This window comes from Phoenix dactylifera, chromosome 1, assembly GCF_009389715.1.
Source record: "Phoenix dactylifera cultivar Barhee BC4 chromosome 1, palm_55x_up_171113_PBpolish2nd_filt_p, whole genome shotgun sequence".
Classification (NCBI taxonomy): Eukaryota; Viridiplantae; Streptophyta; class Magnoliopsida; order Arecales; family Arecaceae; genus Phoenix; species Phoenix dactylifera.
This window is the reverse complement of record NC_052392.1, coordinates 40,181,657-40,208,559: the sequence shown is the minus strand read 5'-3', so window position 1 is coordinate 40,208,559 and position 26,903 is coordinate 40,181,657. Positions and strand designations below refer to the sequence as shown.

General features: G+C 36.7%; 2 protein-coding genes across 9 annotated transcripts; both read right to left on the bottom strand.

The window, feature by feature from the left end:
- Positions 1-75: 75 nt before the first annotated feature.
- LOC103706019 (probable polygalacturonase) lies at positions 76-12,865 on the bottom strand. Its single transcript, XM_008789953.4, has 6 exons — positions 12,582-12,865; positions 8,849-9,166; positions 7,190-7,310; positions 6,437-6,611; positions 6,256-6,326; positions 76-954 (listed from the first exon to the last, which is right to left on the bottom strand). The coding sequence occupies exons 1-6, from the start codon at positions 12,597-12,599 to the stop codon at positions 251-253; spliced, it is 1,407 nt and encodes a 468-aa protein (XP_008788175.1). The 5' UTR covers positions 12,600-12,865; the 3' UTR covers positions 76-250.
- Positions 12,866-15,005: 2,140 nt separating this feature from the next.
- Positions 15,006-26,239, bottom strand: LOC103706020. Of its 8 annotated transcripts, XR_005506543.1 has the most exons (11): positions 25,984-26,236; positions 21,854-22,044; positions 21,662-21,752; positions 21,393-21,550; positions 19,818-21,200; positions 18,667-18,704; positions 18,375-18,579; positions 17,112-17,399; positions 16,784-16,978; positions 16,489-16,679; positions 15,945-16,364 (listed from the first exon to the last, which is right to left on the bottom strand). XR_005506543.1 is itself a non-coding variant. In XM_039114525.1 (9 exons), exons 3-9 carry the CDS (start codon positions 21,989-21,991, stop codon positions 16,616-16,618), a joined length of 2,037 nt encoding a protein of 678 aa, XP_038970453.1. In that variant the 5' UTR covers positions 21,992-22,044; positions 22,615-22,976; positions 25,984-26,239; the 3' UTR covers positions 15,006-16,615. The 8 variants fall into 8 exon arrangements, 4 of the variants coding, with proteins under 4 accessions (XP_038970453.1, XP_038970459.1, XP_038970449.1 ...); XR_005506542.1 differs by having other exon boundaries at positions 15,945-16,679; XR_005506544.1 differs by having other exon boundaries at positions 15,945-16,639.
- Positions 26,240-26,903: the final 664 nt, after the last annotated feature.

Genomic DNA, 26,903 nt, shown 5'->3' with positions numbered 1-26,903 from the left:
TCCACTCATGCATTTGATCGTCAAGCCCTCTGTTCTCTTATACGATCCTCATCTCAAATAAATTGCTTGCCAAAATGTTACAAGGAAAAAAATCAATTTCATATAGCTGTTCAGCATACGATTACTTACATGATGGAAACTCCAAGACTCTATACACTCTATTTTTGACAAACCATACAAAACCAAACATTTCCGACAAACGAACATCCTTTGGTAGGAGTTGCAACTTATAAACAGTGCCAGACTTTGGTTACCATGCTATGAACTTAATGAAGGGACTAAACAACTGAATTGCATTGGATCGTTGCGGTTTCAAATGTTTAGCTGGGTAACAAATAGAAGAATCTTCAGGTATTTCTTTAAGAGGCTCACAGGACTCTGGAGACACCATATTAGAATAACCTTCAACATATGAACAATTCCAAGGATTGGGGGATGTTACGTTGAGGATGACATTAGATAGGCAAATGTTGCTGAAATTATCTCCATGAATGCCCTCTAAAAGACCTGCAAGTCTGATATTTCCTCCTGTGACGTTTTTGATGGTTATCCTGTTTATGACTGGAAGTGCATTTGGGTCATACTTCTCATCTGGATGCTCGCCATATTGACCCTGGATCCTGATCGCTATGTCCACATTCTTCATGATCACATCAGAGATGTATATATTTTGAATATAGCCACCTCGCCCTGGAGATGTTTTTATTCTGATACCATGCTTTGAGTTGAAGAGGTGGATGTCCTCTGCCCAAACTTCCGATACACCACCAGACATCTCGCTTCCAAAGGCAATGCCAGCACCTAATTTTGTTTCTCCAGTAATGCGGCGGATACTGATATTGGAGCTTGGATGAGCAAAGGCAATGCCATATTCATCCCACCCACTTTTGACTGCAATTAGATCATCACCAGTGCTGATGTAACACTCTTCAATGCAGACATTGTTTGATGAGTCTGAGATGCATGAAGCAAAGATTTTCAATCATTTTCTTGTTGGAATTAATAAAAGTTTCTGAAGTATTCACGTATAACATTGTGAATATTCATCAAGATCCAAAGATAAAAATTATAAGATACTTCTTTTTTTTCACCTTTGCTGACATTAAAGGATTAAAAAAGCTTTATGCAACTAATGAGGCTTCTGTCACTGGCCAAACTATAACATTTGCAAGTTGATTTTTTTTTTAAAGGAGTGGAAGTTCAGATCCAATCAGCAACAGGCACAACAAAGGCAACTATCAAATCTCTAGAAATATTCATAAGAATGGATAATTAAGAACAAAGGCATAATAAGCAGGGGAGGAACCAAAATATTTCCACTCACAAAGATTTACATAAAATAGCATAAAGTCAGTATTGATAGGAAAATTAAAACAACGGCCATGTGTTAGATATTTCTAAAAGAAGAAATAAGAATAATTTTACAGATTCTAAATTAGAATCATTTTATTGATGACTTAATTTACATTTTTCATTAGAAGATGAGGTTTCTCACCATGTTTATTCACTATTAGCAGAGGAAAATGTATTAAATGGAAATCAAAGATTAAGCTTACACTCCCATTTTTACTTGCAGTATAAAGGACTAAATTTTATTAACTAGAGGGAGCAAATTAAAAAGACTTGCCATAATACAAAATAACAAAATCATATAAAAATAAATAGACATTTTTAAAAGTCTATGAAAGAAAATTAGCTATTGCTTAGATCTAGGAGCATAAATCAATGTGTATAGGATCAACAATTAATTGTGGTCCATCTATGGTACCTAAAGTGTTTTACTGTGGAAAATCTACGTAAAGTAACAGTAATAGTCCATTGTAGAAGGCAAGCATCACTGAGTGCTTTAGAATGGTTCATATTCATTAACCAGTAACTGGTTCCTTTAGATACTGGGAAATGGCGTTTCTGTAAATTATTTATTTATTTTTTTTTACAGATGGATCCATCCCATTTCTCAGGTAAACTCATGAGTCATATGTATTGATTATGTCTTTAGTTTTCTGACAAGTAGATTTTCTGTTTATGGGAAAACTTTGGTCGTTATAATAGAAAAATAATGGAAAATAACAGAAAAACAACAGTACATTTTTCTCTCAAATCACTGTTTATTCTCAGGTAACTGTTGCATGTTATTTTGTTATTATATATTAGATAGTCCATTCATAAGATTTAGACACTATGATTGTTCAATCTGTATTGTATCCTCTATGCACGGCACATCGAATTTTGCCAGAAGTCTTGGAATGAGTAGCAAAGCCAGAGCTGAGATCCAATAGCTGTTAGCTCTGTTGGTTGACCCCTCTTTCCTAAGGGCTTGTCCTTATGGGAGGTCCAGGGTTTCAATCCTGATAGTGGCACATTACCACCATATTGCTCAGAAAAAATGAAAGAAGAGAAAAAGAAAGAGTGGCAGAGCTGAGATGGATATCTTGAAATACTGAAACAAGTCACAAGTGAGACCTTTCTCCAGCTTCCCCAGCTATAGTTTATATCACAGTCCTGCAATTGCATGAATGTTTAACAATCTTTCTCATTAGCAAAACCAAAAAAAATGGGAACTACCCTCTTCAAATATAAAATATTTCATATTGGACAGTAATGAGTCTCTTCCTGTGCTTTTCATTCACCAACGTAACATCATAATCCTAGGGGGAGGAGGGTTGTCCATTATAAATGAATATAAAAATTTCTCTAACCAAAAAGCCTCTCCACTTCAGAATTGGTACCACAGTTCCGTCATAATTCGCTGTTTAAGCCAAAAGGAACTCAAAACTGAACAAGAAATAAAGAAATAACTGAACATAAACCAGAAGGAGCAATGACAAATTTTAAATCTTGGATTTATTGTGCCTCACATGACTCAGATTCAGCCTCGAGTTGGGCACAAACTCCCAAAGAACATTCAGTCCGCTCTTATTCAGTAAAGAATATATCTAACATTCATTAAGACTTAGACATCTCCATTTCAACCTATGGTTGGGGAAACTCACGATCAACACTCAGCCACTACAAGTTCATGCCTCAGCATTGCTGCTTGACTTGAACTCATGTCAGTCTCCACTGTGGGAAGTAAGAACATACACCATGCATGGGAATTCTCCCATTACTAAGATGGCCCAGAAGTAGAAACCCTTATACATCTCAGGAAAGCAAACAAGCAAACAAGCAAACCAGTCCACAAAAGCAATCACGATAACCTCCAGATCAAACAACCAAGCAAAAATTTTACTCTTCAAAACTTCCACCCTCAGAAAAATCTTTTCAACCAATTGCCTGCCTCCATTTCTACGGCTTTTTTGAAGATCCAGAAGTAATCCTACCAAATAACCCATCCCATTTCGTTTAGATGTCCACAGCTGAACTTACTAAAAGGTTTTATTCCATGGCCCTCAATCATAATGTAAGATGATATCCTATTGTTTTTGACTACCCAAGGAGCATTACTTTGCAATTCAGCATGCCTACATCTAAAGTCCATGCTTAATCCACATAATTCAACCTACAAATTTTATGAACTTATTGCAGTCTTTATTCATGTAGCATCTGTGTTGCATGGTCACGGATACGAGAATTGGATTCAGACACTTATCCAGTGTCTGACTCAGCAAGAGAGAAAAAGGTATATGCATATAAGTTTAACTAAATTACACATTTCTACCTTTAAACATTATTTATTTAAATATTAGAAAAAATGTTAAAAAGAGATTGTTTTTCAGATCTTTCAATATACATATTTCTCATTCAAATTTCCCAATTAACTTAAGGACAGCAGCAAAATAACATTTTGCAAAGTTATTTCAATACCTACATCCTTAAATTTTAAGAAAGAACAAGTACTCACTCCTAATATCAAATTACAGGATTGAACTCAATGTTGGAAGAGTTCAACTCACTCATTGTTAGAAAAGTTCAACATTCTTCCAATCTTTAAAAGCAACTACCAAAGAACTTCATAAGTATCAAAGTATCCAATATATATCCAGCTCGGATATGTATCAGATACAGATTTTGGAGCTGGAAACACTGTGTAGAATCCATATATGCAGTCTTGAGTTTATCATACCCTAACAAGTATCTGGCCATACACTAAATATTGAGGATGTGGACTTTGAAGAAAGGAGATTGTGACGCCCCAAACATTGCTCGAGCTGGCTATGTGATGGCTAAACATTCCCTAGGGCATGAGCCCATAGAATGTGCAAGGCGTACAAATTGAAGTCATTGAACAAAACTTAACAATACTGGAAAGATAATTATCATTTTAGAACAAGATAAGATCTCCATTATTAAGAAATGACAAAAGTTGTTCGATTACAAATTTTAGTTATTCACCTAAAAAGCTAGCTAGAACGTATTTTTGAATTTTTTGGCCCTGTATAAGTACCTAAAATCTCCCTAGGGCATAACCAATATGAGACTAAACACAAGCAGGCTCTCACATACTCTCCCTTTAAGCCCTAGCGACCTTGCTTGGTTAAAGGTCAATCTAACTAAATCTAATCACAAATACCACGATTAGCCTATGGTCAGCACCACATAGGCCCATGCTATAGTGTTTTTGAGTCCACATGGTCCATGACCTCACCAAATGCACCCATGTTGTAGTACTTCCTAATCCACAAGGTAATCAAGTGGGCTTGTGCTCTAATATCATTTATAATGAACCATGACCTTACCTAAAATCTAGTTGAACAATATTATTTGGGTTCTTTAGTCTTGTATAAGTACCCAAGATCTTTCTAGCGCACAACGGATGTGAGACTAAACATAAGCCATAAGAGTACCTTTTGCACATTGGAATTGTACAATAGCTTATTTTCCTTATCCAACTTGCAGTAATAAGGGTATGGAATACCTACATTTTGCACGTGGCTTAAGCTTTTCCATGAACGGCGACCTTGAGAAGAAACTTAATGGAAAATTTGACGGATAGGGAAAAAATTAGGAATATTCAGTATAATGCTCAATCTCGGGCGTTAGCTTATAGCTATTCTAACCGGCAGTTGGTTTTTGGTTACGTGATATCGGCCTTTGGGGGTGGGATCTTGGTCTCAAGCCATCCTCCTGCGAATAAAGGCTCGAAGCGAGAGTATAGTGGGCGGCCTCTCACGAATGGCATCAAAAGCCCATTGTCAAAGATTTGGTGTCACCACTGCAAGCACAAGGCCTAACTCTTCATAAGAATGAATCTGAATTTGTACATTATTTGGGGGACCTTTGGAAAACAAGGAACATAAGAGCCCCTCAAAATAATCTGAAAGTATTGGATTAATGGTTAATGCCAGATTTTGATCCACCGGAACCACCATCATGATGCAAAAGTTGAGACATATTGCCAACACCACATTTGGAATGCCCCAAACACCACCCAACCCCATCCCTTTCTCATTAGACAGAACTTGAAAGGAATCAAAATAGAAAAATATTTCTGACACTTCCATTCTTTATCTTATTATGTTGGCTGAAGAAGTCTACATAACTCCATAATACATGTTAGTATTCAATTTCTCTAATGAAGCATAATTAATATTCTAGAATGATACTACTAGAGCATTATATGAGACTGAAAAATCTGTAATCTATTACTAACATATTTGATGGTTCATTTATTCAATGGACTTGCTACTATTCATATGAATGCAAGGATCTATGCCTGAATCATACTTCCAGAATAATTATGATAATGATATTTTCCATGCATATACATATCATTTGATCAATCATGTTCAGCTTATCTTTTCAGCAATTTTTGGTTAGATTATGATATTTTAAATACTTCTTTTCCTTCCATGCATGAAGAGCATAATTGAACAACTTCATACCATAATTACCCAAACAAAAAAAAACAGCTTCATGCCATCTACTCGGGGTTCTATGAATCTTGGGCTATTGGTTCTTATCCAAGGCCTAAGTCTTTTGGAATCTTAGTGTTCAGCACACTGCAGAATGAAGAATTTGCACTGCCACAAGCAGAAGATCAAGACTCATTTATCAGATAGCTGGCAGGGACAAAACTTATACTAATTTGGTATCCACTCATTGGGTATTTAGAAGATCCGCTGGTTCTCTCTCACATCAATTTGGAATATAACCTGGGATTTGGAAGAAAATTCTGGAGATCTTGTATCCACAAAAATGCACAATAAGCAATACTTGCATGTCCTTCCTTATTAACAATAAATTACTGTAATTTTTAAAAGAAAAATTAAAAACATCAATTAATTGTTCAAGCTTCTAAATAGTGAGGATTACCTGGATCAATTCCATCTGTGTTTGGTGAATCAGGAGGAGCGAGAATTGTGACTTTCTCGACAAGGACATCGCTGTTCATCCAGCAAAAGAGTCTCAAATTTTCCCAAGCATACAAAATTCCATTTGTCTATCAAGTAATAGACGTAAATAGAGGCAGCAGCTAATTCTTGATGGAACTAACCTGCAATATACAGGATGAATGGCCCAAAATGGGGAATTAATGAATGTCAGATTTGAGATAACCACCTTGGTTGAATACATGAGCTCAACCAAATGTGGGCGAGTAAAGTTCAGCGTCATATTATGGAACCAATCCCACCAAACGCTGCCTTGGCCATCAATAGTTCCATTGTCGCCTGGAGAAACAGTTATTGAAATCAGAAAGAGTGAATTAATATGAAAAAGTCCATCTTAAAATGATCTAGAGCAGACACAACTAAAAAAGAATATATGAAAAATAAAGAAAGAAAATTTCAAGAAAAACTAAATTGGAACAAACTATTCCATAACTGGGTGCTTCTTAAATTGACAAGTCAACATTACAATTTACAAACCTTGTTGGTACAGAAATTGTTTGTCCTAGCATCCATGAAATAGGTGTGGGAAACAATTGGTGAGTAGTTATGTGAAAACCAGAGAAACCAGGAAACCACAGTCTATGTCATGCACCAAAAAATTTAGATGAAAACATGTGATACCATTTAGGACAACATGGAGAAACTAAATTGCAGTAAGTTCTTTGTTAGTTTAGAATATTTAAAGAGAAAACAGAGAAACTAAGTTGCAGTAGTTATTTTGTCAGTTTAGAATATTTAAAGAGAAAGCAGAGAAACTAAATTGTTATAGTTTCCTGAATTGGATGCATTTCCCAAAAGAATCTACAGCAACAATGACTAAAGTATCTCCAAGTTTAGTCTGGTTAGAATCAACGAACCAGTTATTATCACATCTGACAGATTTGAACCATGAATGAGGCTTTTATGCCTCCCACCAGGTAGCTCTCTACCTCTACCATATGAAGGCAATGGATCGATAACTGGCCAGCTTGATGAATCCTGAAAAACAAAGAAAAAACTTCTGGCTTAGTAAATTGACAATAAAAAAAAGGTAGGAAAAAAATAAAAAATGAATGCTACGTGCTATTTAAATTTTATAATTTAAAAAGACTCTCAGTTATATTTTAATAAGAAAATATATCACAAAGCTAAGAATAGAATCTTTGATAATAAGATTTATGATTAAATTATTCCAGTTTTTAAAAAGCCACTAATCTTTGCAAGTTTCCTGAACTACAAAGGTCAAATTGTGATATTGAGTACTGTTGATAGTAAAGTTTCACTAAAGCCTCTCCTCGTCACCCAACAGAACCTTTAGCCACAAATATTGCTAGACAATTGATCTTGCAAAGATAACAGTTTTGACCTTGGACCAGAGGGGCAAAGACTATGAAGCTTCCTCTTCAGAGGTATGTAGACTGTAGCCCTTACAAAAACAAGTTTTCTTTCCTTTTTTTTTTTTTTTTTGTCGGGGAGGGGTGGGGGTACAGTTTTTGGTTTATTTCATTTAGAACCATATGCTCACTAGTTGGGGATGTAGCAGAGAGATGTCGACCTTGAAAAGATGAATGCTTCGTTACCCTAGGGACATAAGATCTCAACTTCTGGATTAAAGAGAGTCTTCTCTATCCATTCAAATTCAAGTCCTCTCATGCCTTTCTCTCGAGATGGAGTCTTTATCTATAGGATAAAGAGACTTGTAAGTTCAGCTCATGCTAAAAGGATCATCTAAATGATCTAGACATAATTCTCAGCATTAAGGTTCCAGATAAAACCTTGAAGAATTAGCTAAGATCTACAAACAACATGGTTTTCCTACTCAAGGGAGAAGAAGGGAGAGAAGGGAATCTTCGCTCTTCTAAAATGTTGACTTACCCTCCTTTTCAAATGATTCGGGATCACTCGTTTCCCTATAGAGATGGCTAAAGTTTTGAAGTCGTGCACAATAAATTTCACTTTACACTGTTTGATCCCAACCAGGGGTTCATTATCCTACTCTACTAAAATCAATTGGCCTGGCAAGCTTCCCCTTTGTATTAGTTGACCAGGTTTTTCTAACAACATCAAATGAAACCAACATTTCCAGTTGCGTATTTCTTATGGGCATAACCATATGATTGCCTTTCTTGCATAATTAGTCAAGGATAAATATCCCACTGAATTCACTAGAAATGTAGCTTAAAACATTGATGTCTAAAAACCTAGAATAAATAGAGAAAACTCGAGAATGGCTTGCATAAGATTTCCTGATTCAGCAAAATCTTATGCCAGGTGATGAAATTTAGAATATAGGCAGGATACAATCTTTACATCATTCAGTATACTTAAAAAATATATTTCACAGCCAAAATTTTATTCTATTGATTGCATTTTGTTGAAAGGGTGTGCATTGAACAACCAATTTCCTGAATTCAACAAGCACATTCAGTACCATACTACCATGTCAATGAGATAAAAAGCAGCATGTTACAAATTTAGCTTAAGCATAAGGAACTAAAACAAGTGTAGATTAAACTTGGAACAAGTTCCTAACTCACTGTGGATCCAATAATTACTGCATCCTTGTCTAAGCACAATGTGAGGTGGCTGATAAGATTAAAACTTCCTGTCAACCACCTTCCTGCTGGTACAAAGAGCTGCGCCCCACCCTTATCAGCAAATGACTGTAGATAAAAGATGGCATTTTGAAATGCTTTAGTGTTAAGCGTCACTCCATCTCCAACAGCTCCAAACTCAGTTACTGTGACTCTGTGTGGTCGATATACTTTTGATCTCGTTGGCATGCAACTGAGGTTGTCTGCAGCTGCCCATGGGAAATTGCTGATTGATGCAAGAAGCAATAGAACTTCCAACAACTGAATGAAGATTTAAACTGGATCAATACTAAAAACCTTAAGGTTCTTAAAAACAATGATCTGATAGTATTAAAATATAAGTAATAAAAAGGCCTAGCCAGCAAAAAAAACTTTCCATCTGTACGTAAAAGAATGAGCTCTGACATTATAAGCTTTCCAAAACATGAATTCTTTTAGAAGAATTAGTGTTAACAATTAATCAGCAGCATTTTGATTAAAAATTAGTCAGTAATAATATAAGTTGCATATAATTTTTTATAGAAAAAGAATGTTTCTTTAAAAAATGTATAGCATTTTAAACTCCTAAACTAATTCTTTTTGAAGAAAAGCACCTCTGCAATGTTGAACTAAAAAAACTTTCTTCATTCTTCTTCCTGTTTAAAATCTCATTTAGTTCATAATATGAAAGAGGTTTTAATAAGATTAGCATGATGCCAAATTAAGTTTCCGAAAAAGGTTCTGCCAAAGTCTAAATATCTCATCCATAAGATATTCGTTGTTGATAAAGTTATTGAGTTGCGAATATGATCTTACATCAATTATACTCTCTGAAAAGGTAACCCCCCCCCCCCAAAAAAAAAAAAGAAGTTTTGCTCAATATAGATCTCCTATCTCTAATTAATAATTAGTTCATCTAGAGACCCCTCTTGAGAGAGACCAAGCACAAGAGTGGGAGTCTCAGTTGGTTATTTAAGGAAAGACTATGTAAAATGGGAATGAAATATTAGAAAGATATAAAACAGAAAATGATATGGTCTTACATCAAATATACTCCCTAAAAAGATTGCTACTATAAAAAAAGGTTCCTTCTCAATCTAGATCTCCTTTCCCCTATCAATGATTTGTTTTTAAAGAGCTGTTGCATCATAATAATGTTCTTCCAACCCACTTTAGAGTGACTAAACAAATGAGTGAGAGTCTCAATTGCTTGGATAAGGAAAGAATATAAAAAAATGAGAATAAAGCGGGCGTCCCGGTGCACATGGCTCCCACCACTAGGGTCTAGGGAGGGTCAGACGTACGCAGCCTTACCCCTACGTGTGGAGAAGCAGTTTCTAAGTTTCAAACCTATGAGACCCAATTCACATTGCACCAAGGCCCTGCCTCCAATGTAAAAAAAATGGGAATGAGATAACTGATTGGGAAAGTAATAGTAGTCTTCAAGTAAATTAAGGACATAAATTAAGTAAAGATACAGGAATAAGGAGAATGGGAATTAGATAATGAAAATGGAAACAAATTGCTCTCTCCAGATAAATTAGAGATCATATTTGACATAAAGATATGGGAGCAAAGAGGGGTTGTTGGTGTAGAATTACTACAATTTTTTTGTCGCGACGTGGGGGGATGATATAAATTGGTAAACACCTCACTCCTCTTTTTTGACATGTAAATATGTCTGGAAAAAGAAACAAAAGGATAAATCCTACCAAACTTTGTGTGGCATGAATATGGATATGTTGTAGGTTGAATATCAACCCACGATGCGATGCATTTTTTATAATATATTAAATATGCAGAATCTCTTGCTTTCGACTATAAATGTACAAACACGTGATTGGATTAAATGTGGAAGAGGTCTCCGTAAAGGTGACCAACTAACCCATTTTCTCCTTGGAATTTATGACCTAAATGAATATTTGAGCTAGCAAAGAGTAAAGGCTAGAGGCTGGGCCTAGCAGAAAATGACAGTATTATTCACAAATGATACAATCATGTTTTTTGGAGCTGATCCGGAGCAGGTGGGCAATCTTAAGGGCATGTTCGTACTTTGTATGGCCAGGTACGGAGCGCACAATCCCAAAAAATCGGGATAACGCATTCCATTTGCGAAAGGGTTTAGGTTGCCAATATGGCAACCGCAACTTCCAAAAGCATGGAAGATCCTGAGGGGCACTTTTCAGATCTGAAGCCCCTCGTGTATCACATTGTTGCTGCTTGGGTCAAGGAATGAGAGCGATATATAGGGGGTGTTGAAACTGAAGAGCATCCATCAGCCATTGATGGCAGACTTACATTAGTAAATTCTGTTTTATCCAACACTGCAGTCTTTTATTTATCTTCCTTCTAGATGCCTAGCAGGGTAGCTAATAGGGTTGATAAAATCAGAAGGGGCTTTCTTTAGAAAGGCTCAGGTCCAATCAGTAGCAGGTATATTTGTTAGGTTGGAAGTTCGTACGAGTCAAAAGCACTAGGGAAAAATCCAAAGAACCTGCTAGGGAAGTGATGGCAGAAATTCTTTGGTGAAGGTGGTCAGATATGGACAAGGTAATCAAACAGATAAATCATAGAAGAAGAAGAAGAAGAAGAAGAAGACCACCTTTGAGTTTGAGCACTCTTCTTTCTCACGCTTTTCCCTTCTAGCAGGGGGTGTTCAAGGCCAAGGATTGCTTCAATGTTGAATATCTTATATTCTAGACAATGGAAAAAAATTGAAGTTCTACAAGGATGGGTGACTTGGCAAGGTTCTCATACATGATGTGTTTCCAAACATTTATGATAGAGAAGTAAACAAACCATCCTCTATGACCTCTCAATTTAGCTGTTGATGAAGTTTGTTTTGATCATCGTAATTTCTAAATGCTCTTCACAGTTAATCATTCTACAAGTTCATAAATCATGGAGTCTTGGTGGCAGGTCTTCCAGCTATTTGGAAGTATGTACACTTGAGGGCCCAGACTTTGCTTGGCCGACTGTCAAGGGAAAGATCCTCACTGCTGACAATCTAGCCAGGAGATCTTGACCTGGCCAAGCTGTTGTGTCTTTAGCAAATCTTTTGAAACAGTCTTTTTCCTTACCTTTCAGATGTCTATTTGCTAAAACCATTTTGGAGTGCTTCAAAACCAAACTCAAAATTGGAGTTTGGCTAGGCTCATTTTTATCTTTACGGAGTAAATTGAGGTAATGAAGAATCAAGAGAGAATTGAAAGCACAATGGAACCTTCTCTTCATACCTATCTGGTGGAACTTTTTGGATTAAACACAACGCAAGAATACTAAGATCTATGGTCGAGCAATTAGTTGATATTTTAAAAAAGCAAGCTTTTTGTTAGAAAGCTTTTGCTGATACTTAAACTTGATATCTTCGTTTCCCAATATCAAAGAAATGATTTTTGATGGGCTGTGAAGAAGAAGAAGAAGAACAGATCTCCTTTCCCATCTATCCTTTTTTGGGGGGGGTGAACCAACCCTTCTTTTAATCTAGAATGGATCACAAACACAAATCTGTTCGTCTTCTATACTACAAAAGAAAATCTGAATCAACTCCAATGAGAAATGAAAACACAAGGTAGCAAAACCTAGATGACCTGGACATCATTAGATCCTTCCGTATCTCCAAGACAAAAACGGGAAAAAAAATTACAAAAACGAAGTAGAAGAAGAAGAAAAGAGCAGAAGCAACAAAAGCACTTACGACTGCAGATCCCTTCATGGTAGATGAGATCTATTCTCCCAAATAAACCAAATGAGAATCCTCCACCACCTTCCTGACAATCCCCTGGATCACCAAGGCTTAAAGACGAAGTGCAAGACCAGCCACCAGCTTCAGAAGCCTCGGGTGATTTCAGCCAGAACCTCCATCACGGAGGAACCCAAATGATTAGCTGGCTTTCTTTGCGGGAGACCACCACAATCCCCAAAAAGAACAAAAAAATCAAGAGCAGCGACCACTGCTGCCCTCCAAAAGAACAAGCAGTGCCGTGCTCGAGCAAGACCTTTTGTCTTCACCGTCCTCCTGGTCCATAACGGGCCAGCAACAGGGAAGAGGAGCCCAAAACCAAGATTGGGCGGGCCTAATCGCTTTGGTGGGCCTTTGGAGCTCTTCTCTTGGAAAACTCCATGGATTCACACGAAAATCGTGTTGCCTTGTCGCAACGGAGTAAAAGAGGGATTGGATGCCGTCATATTTTTTGCATCATCCCTGCCGGTGTCTTCGTAAAAGAACTCTCTCTCTCTCTCTCTCGGAAAATCCGTCAAGCCGGATTCGTAGAGTCTAACTCAACGGTCAAAAACATTCGAAAGTGACCGTTGGATTGAACTTAGATTACCATAATGCCATGCGTTTTTTTGTTACATTATTTGGCATCTTTTGCTGGATAGCCAAATATTCTTAAATTAAAATCTTTGAATCATCTAGGAAGAGTAAGTTATTTAATTGTTAAACAGTGATTCAAGCAAACAATGTGGCAATCTTTTGTAGCTGTCCATTATTTGGAGAGTTATTTTTAAATTAAAGTAATGGCTAACCATTCTAGATAGTGCATGTACTTTTGGGGCATCATCATTTATGCAAACTTTGCTTCCAAAAAAGCCACTTAATGCAAGAACATCAAATAACCTGCCAGTCTGCCACTATACAAGGTTTAGAATGATGAATGGTAACAAGAAAGCAACATTTGTTGATTGCACGGATCCACATAACCAATAGGTTGCATCCATCATTTGATTCATGGCTCTTGCCATCGATGCCAACCTTCCTAAATTCTAGTTGAATATTGTTATGATGGGATGTTGCATGGGATCCTAAAACGGCAGAGGTTTGCTTAAAACTCTACTGCATGGAATTCGTGGGTGCCAATGATTGCCATATTTTATCCCATCAATTAGTTAGAATAGAAACAAACTAGAATTCTTTTAACGGGGTACCATATTAATTAAGTTCACTTGGACTACAAGTCAATCTCTCCTTGATCCCACGTCATATATATGGACTTGCAGCCATTTTAAACTGTAGGCTATGCACGATTTAACCTCCAGTTCGTTACACTTTACACTTGAACTAATCCAAGGGATTTAGAAGTAATATTTGAAGCGATGTAGCTGACAAGATCACTCGAGAACGGTCGTTCCTTGCCGTGAGAGAGCCCAAACGGACTAGTGCGAGGATGCGCACAAGAGAAAATAAGACTCCTGTGCATGGCGACTCAACCAAAATAAGATGAACTCATCACCCGATGCAAATTTATCTAAGTTGTGATATGGCTCAATTTGTCGAGAGTACAGTTTTTAGCTTGTATCATACCAAGGCCCTGTCGCTATTAAAATAATCTCCGCCTTGAAACGCTGCCAGGGCTTCAAGGGTCGAGAGTTTCGAAGATAGAATTTTCTCGCTCAAATATTTTTTTTTTGAAAAATTGCTGCATAGGAAAATAATTTTTGTATTTTTAATGGACATAAAAAAGTGACACATTTCAGAATAACTTTACGTTTAGTTGAGCATCTATTTTTTTTCGAAAAGTTAGATAAAATACCTTTTATACCTCTAATAAACAAAAGATTTTATCCTATTCTGCCTAAAAACTTAAGAATACTTTTGGAAAAAAAAATATCATGATTTTCAATTAGTGAAAATTTAACTTTCTCATTTCCCATATGAATTTTTTTAATAAAATGTGAGAATCTTATTTCTATAAAAAAAAACTACTTTTCCATTTCTTTTTCATTCCTCTTCTTTGAAGACTCCAATGCATTTCTCCATTTTTCTGTTAACCCCACTTTTCTCTTCTTCTTTTTTTTTCCTACGGACTCAATGAGTCCTTATTTTCTACCTCCTCTCTCATGGCTATATGCCATTCTACTGTACTTTGTGATTACCTCTAATTGCTCTATGTCATTCTACTAAAATTCTGTGTAATTATCTTTCATGGATATGCACCATTATGCTGTAATCCATGTGCCATTTTATTGTAATCCATGTCATTGTTTCTCATATCTAAGTGCCAGTTTATTGGCTCTGTACCATTCACTATAATCCATGTGATTACTATTGATTCTAAGGAAGAACTCTGTCAAAATATAAAAGAAAACTCTTGTATAAAAAGTATCAACACAAAAGGCGGATTTATAAATGTCGAATATATATCAGAAAAAACAAATAACCGTGCAATAGAAAATGTAAAGAGAAAAAAATAAAAGAAAACTCTTGATTACCATTAGTTTAATCTATTTGAAGGAGACAAGTCAGTGGTACATAATTTATCGCCATTAACTAAAAAGTCGGGAAGGAGATCAATCACCTGAGTAGTGGTTTATAAGCCTAAACGATTAAACAAAAACGCACTAGAAATAGCAGATCAATAATTTGGCAGCCAAATGTAACTTTCAAGATGACTTTGTCATAGGCTTTGCGGTATTAGGCAATCAACTCGGGCTAGCCTTAAAAAATTACAAACCCAGATTACAAACGAGACCAATATGGGACACTTCACAAACCCCAAATTCTTGATACTTTTATATTTCTCTGTTTCTTTATTTTTGGACTTGCTCTGATGAAGTAGAGAGAAAGTTATAAGACAAAAAAAATTCCATTTCCTCATGGTCTATGGAGCTGAGGGAGAACCTATATTGAAGAGCCATGGTTGTTGAAAGCTTGGAATTTATGTCTCAGCAACTGAGATGGAGACACGGACCGACCCCCTAAGAAAGAGAATGCAGAGACAAGGTATGGTGGGAACGGATATGTAAATGTTTTCTTTCGTCTCGTTTAAATACCAACATATGAAACGGATTAAGTAGGCGTTGGAAGGAATGTAACAACTTCTCTTGTGCTCTTACGAAAAAACCCCATTTCATGCTCTTGTCGGAATCTATCTAATACATGATCTATGTTGGGGTGTATGCATGTGTATTTGGAAGTAGAGTTAGAATCAACAGAAACCTATGCTTGATCAAACAGCCTGAGTCGAAGGTCTTGCACCTTGCACCATATGGTCCTGATAGCAACTTTAAAACTTTCTATAACCAAGACCATCAAGTCATGTCCTAATTTTTGAAATTATTTTTGTCAATTCTGAACAATCAAGCATTAGCATAGGAGCCACCTCCGTTTATACACCCCTTGTCACCTCCATTTTTTCAATAGCACTTTTTCTTCATTATCAGAGGCCAGCTTATTGTATAACAGCATGATTGTCCTTTTTTTAAAAAAAAAAAAAAATCAATAAGTTTGAATTTTCTAGTTAAGATACCTCAAACAGGCATGAAGATCATGCGGCAAATTTAGGTAATTTATGCTCATGAAGGCAGAGATCAGACGGTCACAATTCCTCAAAAGTTGGAAAGACTTTTAGCAAGGCACAAGAACCTGCAGCAGTTGTAACTCCCTATTTGAATTTTTAAGGATCTTCTAACCATGCTGGAAGGAGATCCTTGTAGGAACTAGTACCGTGGATATGGGATGAATTCTTCACCACTGGTTCTTTCAACAATAAAAGTAGAAATGATGACTCCCACGATAGAATTTACTCATTCCAGTCCAACCATTTCTGAATTAGAATAAAACTAATATTAGCTATAGAGCCATGAAATTATAGATCATGTACCTTTTGAGCTGTGAAATTTGGCATTATGGAAGCAAGGAAAGGCCTCCTATACACTTCAGCATGAATGGAGCAGAATGTATCCACTTTCAATCATCTCGAGCCAATCGTGTGGGCACCGTCGGTCACATTAGGATGCCAGAATCGGGCTCAACTACATTTGGCATGACGAAAGACCCCATCATGCAATGACTCTATTAGAACCAAAAGAGTTACAGCACCATGTTAATTGAATTAACAAAACAGGAAAGCCAAAAGTGTCAAAGATTTGCTATTTTATTTTTTCTTAATCTCCCACCTTCATTCCTCTCTGCAGCCTCTCCAGTCAGATATTTCACTGATAAGTATACAGAAGCTGTTTGACAAACTAGTGTATTAATGTAATGCTATAAAATTCAGCTAACTCCACGTAATGGAATATGTATAGTGTTCCGCATTAGCAATCAGCTCGAGTACTGATGGATGCAGAAGCTTTTCTCAAGCTAAGACAAAGCTGGTACACAAGATGGACATATTAGTTTGGAGCTGTACCATGTTGTAGAGAATTTCTTCCAACACGAACGGAATGTTTGAAAAGAGGGCAAGAATGCAGAATCAGCAATGACCAAAAGAGATAAATTACTTACGGACAATCCGCAATGTCCAAGCGATCTAACGGAATGCCACATATTTTCAGTGTGACCAATTATCCTTAATGCAATATGCCGCCAATTGTGGTACTGCAAAATTCCAAGATGAGGCTGTTGCAGCATATAATTTTCATTTGATCATGAGAAAAGAGAGGGGAATGGTTCAATGTCCTGGATTTTTATGCACATTTCCGCCAAAGAAACTATATAATCGAGCGGAAAAGGGTAACGAAAGATCTGAATCCAGCCCATCAAGGCCACAGTCAATGATAAACTATGATTTCACTGCACAAGGAAGGTGAAGCACAAATTAGGAAAAAAAATTATATAGCTTATCAAGCCAATCAGATACTGCAACCATATTACGACTCTGGGATATAATTTACATAGAAAAGGCAAAACAGTAGCATATATCCTGATAATCCATGTGTACCCATTATCCAACCCCCTCTAGCTCAAGAAAAAAAAAGTAAATAATGAAAAGAAAACCATCATGTATAAGTTATGAGGTACACACCTGGAAGAAATTTATATAGCTTATCAAACAAAATGCTACAATCATACTAAAGCTCGTAGGCATAAAATGCCTAAACAAACAAGGCAAATACAGAGGATAACCGATACCAGGGCATTAGTTCATCTTCTACAGTTTCAACCTTCCATCATATGATTTACCAGACACAAGTCACTAAAAAATAAAAATAAAATTGAAAACCATAAGTAATGAATAGAGCACTCAGAAGTACTGTAATATAAAGCTGTCTCCAAGACCATCAGATGTCCACAGTGAGGATGTCCAATGATTTCTCACGTGATTGGGCACATGAAAACCAAACTGGAAGCAATCAGGTAGAGAAATTTCTCTAGTCTTAAGCCTACTGTTGGGTTTCGAAGCTTTCTCATTTACAATCTAATGATGAATTAGATATTAGATATTATGTGGATCTGATGGGACTTGATAAAAGTTAAAGCTTGGAAGGGTTAGAAAATAGGGTGGGACTAAAGAAAACCTGAAGGTAGTGAAAAATGATAGAAATTTGCTATCTGAGAAAATTCACATTAGGGTGGGAACCATGAAATAGGATCCATTTGGTTGACCCCAAATCAATAAAGCACGGTTTGTTTATTATGTTTATATTTTGTAAAAGATGACTACCACAACAATAATGTGAACGCAGAATAAATACAATCTGATACGAATACTTTTTCCACTGTTTCTTAAAGATAAAAGAGAATTCTACACAAAAGAGCAGATCGAACCTTAGAAACAAGCCGCATGGAACGCCTAGGAACGACAATAGGATCCCATGGAGTTTCTTTTACCGAACTCTTAGAGCTTCCTAAACTCATCATCCCACTCTTTTCACCACAAACATGTTGCCTTTTACTCTGGAACTCCTCAGCAGACAATGGGTTGTGAGATATTTTAGAATTTTTGTCTAAGGTGTTTCGAAATTGTGAGCATCTGCATAACCAAGTGACCAAGAGTTACATTAGACTGAATTTGTGAAGCATAGGACAGTAATTAATCTTTATTCTAAACAAAGATTACTCTGAGCTATTTTTCCCCTTCGTTGGAGTGCATCTACCCTGCAGACAGAAAGTATAGATTTTCAGTTCTGCAACATGGAGGAAAAGTCTCATATGCCAATTTACCGTAAAGAATATCTCTGCTTCATTTTTAAGTTCTAGGTCTGCCCGTAATTGACAAAACATAGAAAGAAAAAGAAACACCATCATATCAATTATCAAAAACTTCTGGAAACTGCACCTTGCACGACCAAGTCCTCTGAACCCCTATCCCACACATCAACTTAACCCAGGAAGAGAGCACCAAATAAAACAAATACTAAATAAAATAGCCTAACATAAAGCTAGTAAAATGAAGAAGAAACCAATCAGGCACTAATTCGAACTGTCAGATTCCTCCTCTTCTCAGATGAGATCGAGGGTTCAGATCCTATCGGTTCAAGGATTTTGAATTTTTGCAGGTCAGCATGGTTGACATACTCATGACATAATTCTGCAAAGCATCAAGTTTCATGGAGCTATTTGGTTAACGTTATTAGTTCTCAACAATACCAAGCAACAAGCACAGAATGTTGAATAAACAAGAAAGTCCATTATGGTTCTCATTAGAGATGATTGGGTTTTGAGAAAGAAATATTGGCTCAAACTTCAAATGAAAAGTCACAAGCTGATTGCCCAACAGTGCAAGTACATTAACCTCCAGTACAAGTTAAAAGCCTGTAACATATTTGTCATCCAACTATAACATGAGGATCCTGATTAGCTAGATTATGCAAGTAATGGATAGGAAGACTTCAACAAATCACCTGTGAATCAAAAAGTAGAAAAGCAAATAAAGTAGAAGCAACCACCTAATTATCTTGTGCCGGGAAGATCAAGCAAAAGATTCATGGTATAACCAATCATAAAGTGGCCAAATGAACTTTGAAACATATTCTAGTCATTTATTTTGTTAATGGAGCTTAGTTGGAAAAGTTGGTGATGGTCATTTATCAAAATGAGTCTGGTTCAGGTATGAGTAAAATATACAACTGGGCATTCACTACACATTTCTAGATCTTTTTAAATGTGGGATAGGTAGGCAATTATAATCCTCCAATTAATCCCCAGAATTCCTTGTACATTTTTTGTTAGCAGTGCACTATCACACTTAGTTAAGAAAAAGAGCAATACCGATTCATCCCCAAATGCTGACATCAGATCATTGGGAACGGAAGTTGCAAGATTACTCCATGCATGCTGATTGGAGAGATGGTCGGTTGACCCTACATCTGATTGTGCATCAGTCATTGGATGATCCAATACCATTTGCCCATCAATTTTACTGGAATTTGATAACATCTTGAGGTGACATCTGGCTTCTGGTAATACTTCCATATGCTCTCTTTCCAGTGGAACTTCACACGCTCCACTATGATTTTCAGAATAACCAGTATAAGAAGCTCCCACATTGTCTTGTATTCCATCAGATATTATTGGAAGGCTACTTGTCCTGCAGATACTATTTAGGGTGTTGTCTAAAGCATTGGGTTCTCCATTATTAAAATCAGCACTTACTATCTTCAGAGTGCAGCACTCATCTGTTTCAGGCTTTCTGTTTCCATCAAGACTCGTATCTACGTTGTCAACAGATTTAAGAGAAATATCGGGTACTGATGAACTGCTCTTATCAATCCTAAAAGAAGCATCATCAGAGTCTTGATGTAGGACCTGCTCATCTCTGGGACAAGATGCAATATCAGATGCCATGTGATCGTAAACATCAGAATTAGTTACACAGGAAGATGAAACCACTTGATTCCTCTCCAGAAAACCTGATATTTCGACAGGGATGCTACTTGATGTCAACACAGAATCTCTAGAAGTTACAACAATTGCATCTGGTGGACAGGCCTCGGTTTGACAATTCGCACTAACAACTGAGCCCAAGGAAGAATCAGTACATCCTGTGTTCTTCTCCATTCCACTGCTTTGAAGGCATATTCCAGTGCTCCCAGGTGGTGAAATTTTCGTATGTTCATCAGCATCTGCCAAGCCTCTAATATGAGCGGGAAGAGTCTCTGATTCATGGTCTTGTGCTTTCGGATGGATGCACATTTTGTCCTTCAAGCTATTGATCCATTCTGATGGGCTAGAATTCAAATCTATATATAGATTAATTCCCTCCTCTGACATCACAAAAAATTGAAGTGAAGGAGGTGCTTTTGGAGAAGTTTCATCAGAAGACATAAATCTACTTTCTCTGGAATAGGCACCAGCTCTTTTATGTCCAGATGGCACTAGTGTTGTATTAGAAGTCCTAGTATTGGTCACAGCATGAGTTGGTAATTTCTGACCACAGCCTCTCAACTCTGAGGATTTTTGTGATCCATTCTTAGAAGCAACATGGTTGTTATCACAATGAAGCTGTGACAAGGTTGTAATATCTCGGATCCCAGCAGCAACCTGAGATCCTGTGCCCATATCACCAGGTTCAGAATTAGAAGAACCAAAACCTTCCTTGGTTCCATCAGTAATAGGGTAAGGGTAAACCACATTTGCAGCAGTATTGTATGCCTGCATTGATACATATAAACAAAAACTAAGAGAAGTTGATGCCCAAAAAATTAAGATCCCATGTAAATGTTATTATCCGTGAAATAAGCATCCAACAAATGATTGAAAGATCCTGACACATGTTCAGTTGAAGGAAAAGAACCTCCATGAACTAAAAGCAATAACAGATCTTATATGAGTGTAGAACAATACCTTTTCTGATGATTGACTTATCAAGAGGCTACTACTTTTCAATTGTTTTCCAAGATGAGAATGTAGCTGATCATCACTTAGCTTCCTATTAATCCCAGGTGCCAGTCCACAGCTATCAGTCCTGGAAGAATTGGTTTTCTCAAATGCCCCTACAAAATCTTTTCAAGGTCAATGAAATGGAATAAGAACTCTCTATTCTTTAGCATATAGTTTCAGATAATATTAAGCAACTTTCCTAATTGCAACTTTGGTAGATACATGAATCATACTTTTCACGGTTTCTTCCAGAGGGTCAACTGTTTCTTTAGCATTTGATTTTGGGACAGATGATCTCTCTTTTGAAGATGTGGCATTTTCTTTCTGCACAATTGTTTAAACAAATAGTCTTTAGATTAGATTATAAACTTTAAAATACAAACTGTATAGGTGAATGACGTCCTATACCAAGTGTGCAGCCATACCCTTAGAAATGAAGCCAGTGACTTGGCTAATTGAGCATGACTTCTATTTGCAGGAAGGTTATGCTTTTTGCACAATCCCTGAAGCTCTCTGCGTGAGAGATTGAAGTAGAATTCTAAGTTTTCCTGATACGCCATCATCTCAATCTTAAAGCCTCGTTAAAGCTACTTCAATAGAACCTTATGCCGATATCCTTCAGTAAAAACGGAAGAAACTTATGATTCATCAGAACATCAGTTTTTTCTTTAAAAAAAGAAAATTGCTACGGTACACAACTAGAAAGCTGAGCTCAATAGAATCTTCTTGGATCAGATGTATGCACCAAATCAGTTCCCATTAGGGAGCTGAAAGCTGAGCTCAACAAGAAAATTACTCAAAATTGTCATTGAACATCAAATTTGCTACAGTACACGACTAGAAAGCTAGAATCACATCACCTTAACATTGATGCACAAGCAAGGTTCAGAGTACAACAAACAAGAACCAACGAATAAAGTTCCATAGATAATCAAAACAATAAAATAAAAATATCACCAACCGGAAAAACATTGCAACCGTTGATTGTGGAAAAATAATACCAAGTGCTTACATGATATTGCAGAACTACATCATAATTTTCACGGCAAATGAGTCCAACTGTGAAGATACATGGTTCAAAGGCAATGGAAAGTCTAAAATGAAAAAACAGGAAAGAAAATGGTTGACTGAAAAAGAAAGGCAAGAGATGAGAAAGGGAAAGGAGGGGAGTCATCAATAATTTTACCTGGAGCAAGTTTCAACTCATAAAGAAAGATCCGAAAGTCCTTATAGGAGTCCAATGGGGAGGACAAGAAAAATAAAGTAGCCAGACTTCTTATCAAGAGCATTTTATGCTTTCTATACATAGAAGATTCCTTTTAGCAGACAGCAGCAGGATTACATTTATTTTTTAAGTATCACTGCCCTGTATTCTCCTCTCTTTTTTTTCATTTTTTCCACTATTAGGCCTAAACCGTGTTATGGTAATTTGGTACTAAGGGCCAAAGAGCAACACAAATCAACAACATGGTCGTGCAAGAAGTTCATGTATTGCACTTGAGTTAAGCACAACAAATATTTTGAAGCTGCATAGAATGACCAGGTGATCTGCACAATAGATAAAACGACGAAAGTGTTAAAGATACTTAAAGACAATCACAAACTATTGCATTGTGAGCAACCACACATTTCATGCTTAAGAATATTTTAATCAAACTCTCAAATCAATGCAACATGGTGGAGTTTGCGTACAAAAGGATATAAAAAACATTGTTAGCAACCAAATTCTGATGAAGAATTAATATTGGAAGAAGTCAACATCAAATATACCAGCATACTGCTTATGGAAAAGCCCCTAAACTCTTCTCAAGAATAAAAACCCAATATCAAGAAGAATCAATTAATGATTCCAATATTCTTGATAGTGTAAAACTAAGGGTAAAAAACTTGTGCGCTGGCCCTATACCGGCGCCTTGCCAGACATTAGTTGGTATGATAGGACCGGTGTCCAACAGTATCAGCAAGTTGGGTCCATGTCATGCTGTATTGCACTATAACAATGCATATCAACCCATACTTTTCCTCAGCCTCATATGTACCAAGGCATATCAAGATGTACTGCCCCTGTATCGAGGATTGTAAAATATCAACCAGCCATCAATAGCATATCTCAAGTTTTGAACCCTCATACGAAACTCCTATCCTATTTCAATAACAAGTTTTGAACCCTCGTACGAAACTCCTAAACCCAACCTGAATTGCCTCAGGCCTAGCCTATGCCCAGCCGAAGCCAGCCCGGCCTAACGAGCCTCGAGCCGGCTCGGCCCACTACCAGCCCTGCTCAACCTTCAAGTTGAGTATTGGAGTCAAATTCATGAATAAATTAACTTTAAACAGAAAAAGCCTTGTAATGAAATCCAGAAAGCTAGTTGACAAAAAAAAAATTATCAATTAAAGCAATTTTGCCTCATACCATTAAGGAGCCATCCTCCAAGATTTCCCAAGACTTTAGAGTAGTCTTGGAAGAGGAGGGCAAAAATGCAAATTTTCACAATATACATGCATTAACTAAGAAGATTTTTTTTATTCCACTTGCCTTCTGGCAATCCATTTGGCAAAAGAAGTTGTATGAAGTAATCAAATAGTCTCATGATTTACATATAAATGCAGATCCTTTTGGGTGGATTGAGGTTCCTCTTTCCCGCAGAAAGCAACTGAATATTCTGCATTGTCTTGGTTCCATCATTATCATACCATCATTCTCATTCTCCGTAGCCCTATTAGGATATGTAATAAGTAAACTTTATTTTTGATTGATAGATCATGTTAGAACCACGTCAAAACCTCATGACCATGTTTGGTTCTAGAATAAGTTAAGCCAAAGTAGATGGGCTAAATTACTTCGCCTATATGGGTGTACAAATCACTCATGGTTGAAGTGAAAATAGTCCTATATACTTTTCAAAAATACCTAATCTGCCTCTATAAAAAAAGTAGGCTGCTAAAGAGTGTTTGGATGGTTCAAATGGAGTAAGCAACTTAAAGAGGTCCTATTCCATTCTAAACCCCGAACGATATAGCCTAGTAGTCCTCTTCAAAATGGAAGGTGGAGAATTAATTAACTAATCATGGACATGAACGTAACAAATAATTATATAGTGGCATCATTTATGTCTCTATATGCCTGAAGGGCAATGTATAGGGCTCACCATGGACACAAATTAGTTTCATCATCAGATCTACTGTGGTAGCCAACCAATCAATTAATTGGCTTACTTATCTCCTGTGCAACCATGACTCCCATAGAGCATTAAAGAGTACTTAAAAGCACATTCTTGATTTGCCAAGTCAACTATTTCCTTTCGTTAACTAACACAAAAGCAGCTATTAATTAGACACAATGATGAATTTCATCATGACTCGTAGGCAAAAACTGAGTCCTTTGATGTGAATATCTTCCTTTGTAATCTTTTATTAAATCTCTAATAAAAGGTCAGCACTTCCAGCATGCTCGTCATTTATGCTTGCATATAAATCGAGCTCCATGATTTTTTCTTCAAGTATGCACCTTCAGATCATGAACATCTCAGCTGCTCTACTATTCACTCTAAAGTCCTGCTAAGTTCTTCAAAAAAAGTCCTCTCCGTAAAACTTGTCTCCTAGGACATATCTTCTTATTATCTCTTTAAAGGTTGCAACAAGATGACATCGAATGTCTGGCTACTCCTGCCATAATTAATGGGCCTGCCATATTTCAGGAATATATGTAAATTGGATTTATAGTTTTCGTTACATATTGTGCAGCAGAAAGCCATTTGCCAGACATTAGTTGGAAGTTCAGCCATGGTGACGTTTTGTCTAGGTACAATGCCAAGTAATAAATCTGCTGTTTACTCTTGACTATATCCTATTCGAGCTGACATTAGATTTTCGTGTAGTTATTGAAGTCCATATGCATCCAAATGTATAGATGGTCCTTTATTAGATGTACTCTTGTCTAGCAAGAAGTATCATAATTATTAATTGAACGGATAAAAGGCTACTGCACAAAGTACTAACATGATGAAGCCTTAAAACCAGAACCAGCTCACTAGGGCAAAGTGAGGATAGATCTTAGGACTAAGAAATGCACATTTCACAATGAATATAGAAGTACAAAATCAAAAGCAAAAACCAAACTTATTCCATTCTTAAGGAATCATAATATCTAAAAGTAAATGAAACACGAACTGATCAATAAGTACCATAGCTAATACCATTAACAAAAAGAAAAAAAGGAAACGGCATTGCAATCTTCCTCACGCCACTCGTTCAACCACCAACTTTCATTAAAGCAATCCACCCATTCCACCATCCAAAAAGAACCGACTAAGTGAAAAGCATGGTTTATTCACGGCTAAATGCAATACTATGAAAAGAAGTCTCATATTTTCACCTAAATTAGATCGCATACGCATACAATTTCACCTCCAAGTACGATTCCTGGTTTCAAAAAGCGAGTAAACATAGGAATTTGATGACCCAAAAAATAAAATGACTACGATGGTTTAACAAATGGTTCTTGATATTGGAGCTCTTGTTAGGGTTTTGATCTAGCCGGAGAAGAGGATCATACCAAAGTCGCCGGATTGGACTTTGGCATCAACCACCCGCCGCCGCGGGGGCTGACATCCTCGCCGGAAAACAAGGGCCGGACAGAAAGGAGGAGGAATCTCTGTCTGAGGGACACGAGAAGGGGGAAGTATAGCCCGAATTTTGGGGCGAGGAGGAGATTGGGCGGAGACGGGGTTGCACTAAATTGGAGCGAGGGAAGGATGGGGGGAAACCCTTTTCGTGCGCGTTAGCTGTCAGGATCCGGACAGCAGGCAGCCATTCACGCTTGCCACGGATGATTAGTCACGAAATTGGGGGCCAACGCAAGATGTCCAAGTCACCAGAGAAACATGGTTCATGCCAGAAATGGAAGCAAAACGGCTTTTTGGATTTTGAGAAATAAATGAGGATAAAATATGTATTTTGGCCATAAGAAAAAAAGTAAAAAAGTAATCTTATTTTTTATTATAAGGTCGCTGCAGCTCGGCTCACTCTATTATTTGAAAAATACGTAATTTACAAGACGATATATACTAAGACTAAAGCCAATAATAGGATATCTAAATTAAAAATATATATTATTAATCATGATGTATATCAACAAAATTATTTAAAAATTTATATCAGTATTTGGTAGTTTTTAACCCATGATCAAACTTGTGCAAAGATGAATAGTTAAAACGGCATAAGACCATGTTTTATTATGATCCAAGCATTAAAATTTATTCATTTTTGATATATATTTATTTTAAAATGTATAGATTATAATCAATATAATTGATTCTCAATTTAAGTACTTTATCATTATTTAGTATACCAGTAGAATGGCAATTATCATTTTTCCATCTATATGATGCATAGCTTAGAAATTATCAAAATATGTGATATTTGGTTTCAAGGTATTTTTAGTGTGGTATGGATCATAATCAGCAGCATGGACCT